The sequence below is a fragment of the Echinops telfairi genome, unplaced genomic scaffold, assembly GCF_000313985.2.
Source record: "Echinops telfairi isolate 266 unplaced genomic scaffold, ASM31398v2 ScPeMD7_3533;HRSCAF=4204_0, whole genome shotgun sequence".
Lineage (NCBI taxonomy): Eukaryota > Metazoa > Chordata > Mammalia > Afrosoricida > Tenrecidae > Echinops > Echinops telfairi.
The window spans coordinates 39,571,653-39,581,580 of NW_022107431.1; the positions used below are offsets into that span (position 1 = coordinate 39,571,653).

At 44.8% G+C, this 9,928-nt stretch overlaps 1 protein-coding gene across 1 annotated transcript in view; it reads left to right on the forward strand.

The window, feature by feature from the left end:
• Positions 1 to 9,928, forward strand: part of LOC123522212 — a gene marked incomplete at its 5' end in the record, with an annotated part of 59,274 nt that overhangs the window by 13,156 nt on the left and 36,190 nt on the right. The window contains 2 exons of the mRNA XM_045294604.1: positions 635 to 827; positions 3,360 to 3,487. Of these exons, the coding sequence (XP_045150539.1) occupies positions 635 to 827; positions 3,360 to 3,487 (321 nt within the window). The remainder of the gene's footprint in view (positions 1 to 634; positions 828 to 3,359; positions 3,488 to 9,928) is intronic.

Consider the following 9,928-nt stretch of genomic DNA (forward strand, 5'->3'; position numbering starts at 1 on the left):
CAAAGCAAACCCAGACAAGGGTGCATGCAGTGCACAGACACTGGAATACATGGTAAGTTGGAGATGACCTACCTGTACCGCGAGGAGAAGGGGCTCTTTCTGAGTGGGAGGCAATGGCCTCAGAGAGGGTGGGGTGGGGTGCCCTTCACTCTATTGTGCAAGAAGCAGGAAGAGAGGAGAGGTGGGTGTGGGTGTGAAGCAGCAGTTGAGGGGTTTCATTGGGGTTGGGGGAAGGGCATAGGTTTAGAGGCTGTGGGGGGGGGGCAGGTAGAGAAGTTTGGAATTAGGAGAATTATTATGAGAATAATGATTTTCAGGAAGCAACAGGTCCTCGATCACCTAAGAGCTGGGCCCTGAAGCCCACCACTGTCACTCCAGAGCCCACTCTTAACCCTACTGAAGTAGAACTAGCCGCAGTTCATTCTGAGTCAGAAAAGCAAGCTCTCCTGTCTTTCATCGTCTTTCTAAATATATTTTTTTCCTACATGCGGATTTTTTAAGCAGTCAGAATGTTTAGTTCCATACGGACAGCCCACTGTGTGGGGGCAGAAGCTAGCTGCTTTGGTCCATTGGGGCTGACAAAATATAGCTCTCCTTTTTCTGGAAACTTCCTGGCTTGGCTTTCTTTCTTCAGGCCCACAGTGTGAAGTTCATGGAGTTCTCGGAAGTGGAGAACCAGGATGACTACTACAGCGCAGGAGCCGGCTGTGTCCACATCCAGGACCGGCGAGGCGTGTACGTCATGTATGACGCAGCCTTGCAGGATCTGCAGGAACGAGAAGCGGAAATGCTGCTGGTGGCCAGTCATTACGTTGAGAAAGAGAAAAGTAAGAAGTTGGATTTTTAAAGGTCAATGTACACAGCTGCTAATGAAATGGTTGGTGCTGGGAGACTGCCCACGGCCTCCTCAGAATAATGGGCTCATCATCGACTTGTAAAAACCCAGCCATTGAAAGGAACCCTGGGGTGCTCAATTATACTCCAATACACTGGGAGTCGGGAGTCAGGATCAACTCAACAGCAATGGGTTCTGTGACCCCAGTAAATAAATACATACACAGTACTATCTGACACGCCATGGAGCATGTGTCCTTCCCCCCGAAACCACCTGTCCCCCCTAACACACGTGCTTAACCCCCGTTTGAGAACAAGGAAGACTCTTTTTCTAGCTCAAGTTCCCCTTCTTTCCCTCCCAGGGCTCACCCACTCGTCTTGCTCTTGTTTAGACTCTGCACGTGCCGCCGCCCCCTGGCGTTCCTGCATCACCCACTGGGTCTGGGGAGTATGGTACAACCCCAGGGAAGTAGAAGAAACGAGAAGGTTGTGATTTTTGCCCTTCTCCCTGCGTGAGAAAGGAAGGGCTAGATCTTGAGGAAAGTACATTTAGAGCCAGACAGCCCTGGGTTCCCAGAAGAAACCACCATGATGCCAACATTGCCGAGGGAAATGCTAGATGAGACTGGGGGAAACCATCCCTTGAGCCAAGTCAGTCCATTGCTGCGGCGTCCATTCCCACTGAGAGCGAGCCCACGGGCAGAAAAGAGGGGCCCGTAGCGTTTCAAAGGCTGCTTATCTCCCAGGCAGCAATGGCCACATCTTTCGCTCGCAGGGTGGCTGGAGGGTTTGAACTGAAGACTTTGGGCTTAGCAGCCTAACCCTTAGACACGCTATCCCCAAGGCTCCTTCCAGTGAATCAAGTGGCCCGTGAACTGTGCCCCCTCATTCTCTGAGCATCACTCTGATTTATCCCACTGTAGAAACGGTTGTGGTGAGAGCGCGGCTTTGGAAATAATAAGACAGCAAGAGCTTTACAAAGCTTCTAGACACATTGCAACACCGACAGGAAATAAATGCTGAGGTTAAGCTCTTTGGTAATGTCTGTAGACTTGTGACTAAGGTTAATTTGTGTTCATCAATTCATAAAATGCATCCTGCACACTGTGCTCATCATATTCATAAAAGGTAGGTCTCAGGACTTTTATTTGGCAATTAACCTTTCAGATCCCAGACAGAGTGAATTTAATATAGGATTGGACTCTCTCTCCTGTCTTTGCCCAAACCCATTGGGATCAGAATCTTGAGAAGCACAGATAACATCCAAGGTTCCAGGGCATTTAATTTCAGTTCTTGGCTTTTATCTTTACTGATGATTCTACGTATCATCGCATCATGTTTGTGTCAACTAGTTTATAGTGCTATAAATGATTTCCAACGGCTTAGAATACTATAAAGTTATGAAAACGCTGAATAGTCATTTAACTGCATGAGTACCTTTTAAGTGAGTTACCAAGCCCTCCATTGTGAAATGATTTCCCAACAGCTGTCAGAGCAGCTCCTGATCAGTCTCTCACTCTGCCCCCCTGCCCCCCAAAATGGAAACAACCAACCAACCCACTACGGCTGAGTCAATCCCCATTCATAGAGACCCTGTAGAGCAGTGGTTCTCCACCTTCCTAACGCTGCGACCCTTTTATACAGTTCCTCATGTCCTGGTGACCCCCAACCACAAAATTATTTTCATTGCTACTTCATCACTGTCATTTTTCTACTGTTATGAATCAGGCGAGCCCTATGAAAGGACTGTTTGACCCCCAAAGGGGTCTCGGCCCACAGGTTGAGAACCGTTGCTGTAGAGGGTTTCCGAGACTGTAAATCTTGACAAGTGCAGGCAGCTTTCTCTCAAAGATCAGCTGGTGAATTGGAACCACTGACCTTATGATTAGCAGTCCAACGAGTAACCCAGAGTGCCCTTTTCTCTTGCTCAGTACCTGCCATATACTTGATAATCACTGAATGTAAACCTGAAGATCTCTTACTTCTACCATTCCATCCTGAAATAGGCCTCTTAAAGTGTAAAAAGCCTTCATAAAGCCAGAAGGACAAACTCGCATTAATGCACTGGGAAAATACTTTAAAGATAATGATGATTGTCTTTATTGGTTTCAGTAATTAATGCAACTAAAGGAATATTTTAGAAACAGCTCACAAAACATTTTGATTTGGCTGCCATCAATTGAATTGGATTTGATGTTAACACACCAAAGCTGTGTTTTCAGAGACAAAATGTATTTGCCTTGACGTGATAGATTTGAAGACCTTATAGCAGAGGTGTTGTGTTCATGGAGTTCCAGTTTTATCTCTAAAATGAATCTATACAGCTAAAATTTGAAAGTAAAAGCGGAAACCTCTGAGGCAGAAGTCAGCACGTGTGCACTGAGGGCCTGGTCCTTGCAGGAGGCCCGAGCTCACGCCCAGGAACCCCAGGCTGGGTAGTGCTCCCATTCCTGAGACCATCGGAGGCACATGACTAATAGGAAACAGACTCTCTGTCCCTGATTGTTCCTCCACCCCCCTCCCAGGTCACCCAGAGGACAGCACCCCCGGGACTGGCGGAGACGGGAGATGGGCCCATGCAGGTGTGGACAGGTTTGCTGTGCTGTACGACATGTGGACTTGGGAAGCAGCCCTTCTAGATCACAAGCGCCAGGTATTTTCACCCAGAAAACCAAGCATGTTAAAATCTCCTCTCTCTTCTCCCACCCTCCACTCTCAACCCAGTGAGTGTTTTAGTACAGCTTTTAATAAACAAATTATTGTTTTTCAAATTACCGGAGTGAATTGGAAGAATGTGAATGATTCATGTTTTCTTTACTGTGATTCTTTTGCCATAAAAGGGAGTCCCCAGGTTAGTACGAAAGGTTAGTGTGCGTCGCTGCTAACAAGAAGGTTGAGCGTGCAAGTCCACCCTGAGGTGCCTCAGAAGAAAAGCCTGGCACTCTCCTTCCAAAAAACAAGTTCTCTCTGACACACAGGAAGCCACCAGGAGTTGGCGTTGCTTCCACAGCAACTGGATTGGTGATCATTAAAAACATAAAAGTCCATTTTGCTGCTCTTATCTTTCAGGCACATCATATTAGAAGGCTAGATAATAATCTCAACCTTTCTTATAATATTTGTTTCTAGTGAGAATGCATGATCTCACTTACACTCACTGTCTGGTCATAGGGACAAGCCTTACTCTGCTAAACACAGGTCAACTTATTGAGCCTGTTTATAACCTTTCAAAGTGTCTGCCACAGGTGGGCGGGGCAGCACAGTTGACAGAGAGGTGCTGAGCCTAACAGTACCAAGGGTCAATTTTATTAAATCACCATGACACCATTCATTGTTCCCATTCCAATAATAAGTGAAGCATTCTAATAAATATAACCAGTCTTCATTTGGATATTTATTAGCTGATACTCACCAACCGTTGGGAGTTTACTTATCAGATGTTAAGTATTTGTCCTGTACCAGGTAATTACTTCTGCAGGTAGTAGGGATACAATGAGAGAGCTCCCTGGTGATGCAGTGGTTAAGCACTTGGCAGGTAACTGAAAGATCAGAGATTCAAACCCACCAGTTGCTTTGCAGGGGAAAGATGTGGCAGTCTACTTTCATAAAGATTTACCGACTGGGCTATTCCAGGGGGCAGTTCCACTCTATCCCATAGGGTGACTGTGAGTTGGAATGGACTTGGTGGCCATTAGTTTTTCAGTTATAGATAAATAAGAAAGATGAGTTCTATATTTGAGGAGTTTATAAAAGTTGATCATATTACTAAGCAAAAATTATAACCCAGGTCTAATAGTTTACCATGGAGGCATGTATAAAGAGCCATTAGGATCCCTTTGGAGAGAGGGAGAGATTTGGTGTGTGTGTGGGGGGGGTGTTGGGGGAGGGTCTTAATTATTTAGTGCTACTATAACAAAAATCATAACAACCTAATAGGACAGAGGAGAACTGTCCTGTGGGTTTCCAAGACCTTACATTTTTACAGAAGGAGAAAGCCCCATCGTTCTCCCTGGTTACTGCTGGTGGTTTCAAACTTATGACCTTGCAATCAACCCAACTTGTAACCCACCACTATGCCAACAGGGAGTCAGAAAGGCAGTGGGTTTGGGGTTGTTTTTTGTTTTTTTTTGATGAACAGAAATAACAAACGTGGATTGCTTTCACAAACAGGGATTGGGAGGTTGGAAGTCTGGTTCCAGAGTACAGGCTCCAGGGGAGAAGCACCATGGTGGGGCACTGGTAACACACTATGCTGATTATGCACCTTAAGGTCAGTACTTTGAATTCACCAGTTACACTGCAGGAAGAGGGGGAAATTTGTCTGTTCCCATAAAGTTTCACAGCCTCACAAGCACTAGAGGGCAAGTTGTACTGTGTCCTATAAGGTCACTCGCTGTGAATCACTCGCTATGGATTTGATGACAGTGGGTTTGGTGCTTGGATTTTAGCTCTAAGAGAAAATTTCCTCTCTGTGGGCTCACTGTTGGGTTCTTGTCTCGTTTCACTGTGTGTGCACCGAGCTTTCTTTGGAGTTCTCTGTGTGTCTTGGCATCACTCTTCTCCTTGCGTCTAGGAGGCTCCCAGCACAGGGACCTCTGCGCCATCTCTTCTTTCTTGGTGATTGTCAGGCCCATCGATCTCCACTTGCTTGTTTAATCTAAAAGACTTTGACTCAAGATACAGCCTCACCTGTGAAATGCATCCTGCCTCATGAACATAATGCTGCTAATCCTGCCTCATTAACATCCTTGGCTTTAGGGTTTACAGTACATAGGATAATTAAATCAGATCACAAAAATGGAGGATATTACATCATACTGTGAATCATGGCCTATCCAGGTTTACACACATTTGGGGGAATGCAATTCAATCCACAACAGTGGGCTCTTGGGGTAGAGGAAATGCTGAGAAATCATTCTAGATGAATAGATATTTACCTTTGTTACCAAGAAAATGAGTGAGAGGTCACTTGACTAACAAAGAAATATATATAGGCAGAGGAAATAGCATTAGCAAGGTCAGGGAGGTACAACACGGGAATGTCCAGTTTGAAGAACGAGAAGAAGGTTGATATAGCTGGGATGTAAAGACATAATGGGAAATGAGCTAACTAGGTGTGCTGCTTGAAGACATGAAGGTCCTGTTAGTCCATCCTATGTTTAGAATTCATCTTATGAGCCAAGGTGACCCATTGGTAAGTATCAATAGGGAAGAATGCGATAAGACTTTTGTTTTCTACCATTGTCTTGGCTACTGTGTGAGGAATGGATTCAAATAGAGAGCTCCTGGGGCAAAGAGGTATGACACAGTACAGTGATCTGAAGAGCTGAGAAGGGAGGCCTAAAATAAAGGTATGACCAGGGAGACCAGGAAGGAGGAGCAGACTAGAGAATACTTTGCAGAAGTAGAAATGGATTTGAAGACCAGATATTGGAGTTAGGGAGTTACAGTCAAATCAAACCAACTTTCTCAAGGGCAGTGAGGAGAGGAGAGTGTTTAGAGGTATGAAAAAAAGTATAAATCATCAAGGGTTTATGGGGGGTGGGGAATGAGCTGATACTGAGGGCTCAAGTAGAAAGAAAAGATTTTGAAAATGATGATGGCAACATATGTACAAATGTGCTTGACACAATGGCTGGCTGGATGGATTGTGTTAAGAGCTGTAAGAGCCTCTAATAAAATGATTAAAAATAAAATAAAAATATTGAGTCTAGGACACAGGCAATTGAAGGGAGTTTTCTAAAACCCAGATGTGGATGTTTTGAGGGGAAACCATAGGTTTGCATCTCAGCAGCAGGTCTGAGTTGAGGTATGGACTTGGAAGTTGAACACCAGCAAGGAATCTGAATGGGAAACCCCAGAGATGTCTGCAGCTGGGTCCCTATGCAATCCCTACAAGGAAGGGTTTTCACCTCACAGATGAAACTAGAAGAACTAGATGGTGCCCAGCTACCACTCCTGACCATTCTGATTAGGACCACAATAGATGGGTCTTTATCAAATGCAAAGAAAGCGTGGGACCGAGCTGAAATTCTTAAGAAGCTCAGCTGTCTTCAACTGGTTTTCTTCAACCAGAGGATTTTGCTCTGACATAAACCTTAAGCTAAACCTTTCAACCTTAAACTAAAAGTATCCTCTCAGGTCACCTTTTTTGCTAAATACCAGATTGGTTCATAAAATTAATGATATGACCCATGAGGAAGGAGCTCCTCTTAAAAAGTCATCTATAGGAGACCAAACCGTCAAAAATCACCCTGGATCCCAGATGCAAAGGTAAAGGGACAAGGAAACCTGAGTGCTGAAGATAGTGCAACCTGCATGGAATGAATGAAATACGTGGAAATACATTTGCCGGGCAAATGTAACCAAAACACTGACTAGTTTGTGTAGAAATCGGTAAATGGGAACTTCATTTGCGGTGTAGACTTTCACCTTAAACACTATGTATATCTCTATCTCTATATCTCTATCTCTCTATATATGGAAGGAACCAGAAACTGGAGAAAAACCAGAAAGAAGAGTGGTGTGAAAGCCAACGGGACAGTGTCTTATGTTGGAGAGCGTAGTTACTCGTGTGGAATATGGTGAAACCTCAAGAGAGATGGTTGAAAACCAGGCCGTGGGTCAGCCGGCAGGAGGCCACCAGCAGCCCTGTGGAGGCTGTCGGAAGAGTCTGGGGGTGGGAGTCAGGTTCTAGGATTTCGTAATGTGGTCAGAGAGGAGGATGTGGGAAGTTTTCTTCGAATTGTTTTTTCTAGTAGAAGGGGTGGCTTACGATTTCATCCATTCTTTGGTCTGTTGTTTAGAAATATAGGTCACTCACTTACAACAAATCAACAAACAAACAAACATCTTGGCTTAAATTGTGTAAGTCTTGGGCTTAGACATCTGTTTTCTGGACTCTGGAGTTTGGGCCTGCAGCTATCCGGCCAATTAGAATCTGACTTTGATCAATGGATTAAATAAGAAATTTAGATTCGCTGTAAAGATTTGGAAGGCTATATTAAATGTAATTAAGATAGAATTCCACAACTCACCTTATTGGTCACGGCAAGGGTATTTATTGCCCTTTCCTGCACTCTCTTCACACGTTCCCCATCAGGAGCCCCAGGCCTCTAGATTGTCTTAATTTAGTATTCTGTTTTACCTCCCCAAGTTCTAATATGCATTGAAATTACTACACAGAACTCACACTGGTCATAATAAATTTACATTTTCTTAAGGAAGTTGACAGGTTGTAAGGCAAGTAAGGAAAACTCAGGATATAGTTGTTTATCAGGACATGTTACATAGTTCTTTCAACTCTGTTAATAAATGCCCTAACCACTCCACTCTAGGCATCAGCTCAAAAGTATTCAACTCAGGTGCCCTGGGTTAGCAAGCCCAGCGCCCCCAATCATGTGCCCAGAAGCGCCCCACTCCACAAGCCAGCCTTCTGCACAGAGACACTCACCTTTACAGGTTTCGTGGGTTGGAAGTCCGCCGCTATATTCCTGCTCTGGCTCCTGGTTCTGTTGCTGCTCCTCTCACTGCAGCTCTTATGGATCCAGGGGGTTCACTGCAGAGGGGTTTTGGGTCCAGAGAATACGTTCCACTTCCAGCTTCTGCTGGTAATGAGATTCCTCCTCCTGCTTCTCAGAGGGCTCATTTTATACACAGCAGGATGGCATTCCAAGGAATCCTGCTCACAATTGCTCACAGGTGAATCCTATCAGCATCTTTCCCCACCTTCTTAACCAGACCCTTGCAGGAAAGGGTCTTTTGGTGGGAGTTAGGAGACTTTGACTAAAAGAGATACCTTAAAGCAGGGGTCCTCAAACTTTTTAAACAGGGGGCCAGTTCACTGTCCCTCAGACCCATTGGAGGGCCAGACTATAGTTTAAAAAAAAACTATGAACAAATTCCTATGCACACTGCACATATCTTATTTTGAAGTAAAAAAACAAACGGGGCAAAAACACCCAGCGGGCCGGATAAATGTCCTCAGCGGGCCGCATGTGGCCCGTACCCGTAGTTTGAGGACGCCTATCTTAAAATATTCACTCTTATGGAGGCTCCAGGCAGGACTCATGGACAACTGAGGACCAGACAAAAGGTTACTGAAAAACAAACCAATTACTCTACACATCAGCCTAGAGTCTTTTCTGTGGAATAGAGCTTCCATGTTGGGCTGCAATCCACAGGGTCAGCAGTTCAATACAACCAGCTGCTTCTCAGGAGAAAGACGAGGCTTTTTACTCTAATAAAGAGTGACAGCCTCAGAAACTCACAGGCATGGTTCTACGCTACCCCTTAGTGTTGCTATGCGTGGTCTTGACTCGGCGGAGTGAGTTTGTTTGTTCATTCTTAACTATATTGAGCTGAAAGCCATACCGAAGGGCGTCACCTTTGGTTTTCATCAGCAGGTGCCTCCAGTCCCCTTTGCTTTCAGCATGCAGGGTGTGTTTGTTAATAAGCTTTCCTCTAGTCCCGATGCCGTGTTCTTTGTCATCGAAAGCAGCTCTTCTGAGGATTGCTCTCCATCCAGATTGAAGAAGTATGGTAAACGACTACCACGCTGACACACACCTTTCCTGATCTTCAACCCTGTGGTCTCTCTCAGCGCTTTCAACAACTGCTCCTTGGGAACCTACAGGTCCCACACGAGCACATTCAAGTGTTCTGGACTGCCCATGCTTTCCAATGTTATTCATAGTTTTCACGATCCCCACAAGTTGAATACCTTTGCATAGTCAAGAAAACACAAGTACACCTCTTTCTGGTAGTCTCTACTTTCAGCCAAGATCCATCTGACATCAGCAGCGATATCCCTCATTCTATGCCCTTACCTGAATCCAGCTTAAATTTCTGGAAGCTCTAATGTACTACTACCCTGTAATGTACTAGTACCCTGCTAATGTACTACTGTAACCATTTTTAAAAATAATTTTAAGCAAAATTTTACTTCCATATGATATTAATGATATTGTTCCATGATGCATGCATTCTATTAAATCGTTGTTCTTTGGAATGGGCACAAATATGGATCTCTTCCAATCAGTTGTCCGGGTAGCTGTCTGCCAGATTTCTTGATCTAGACCATTGAGTGCTTCCC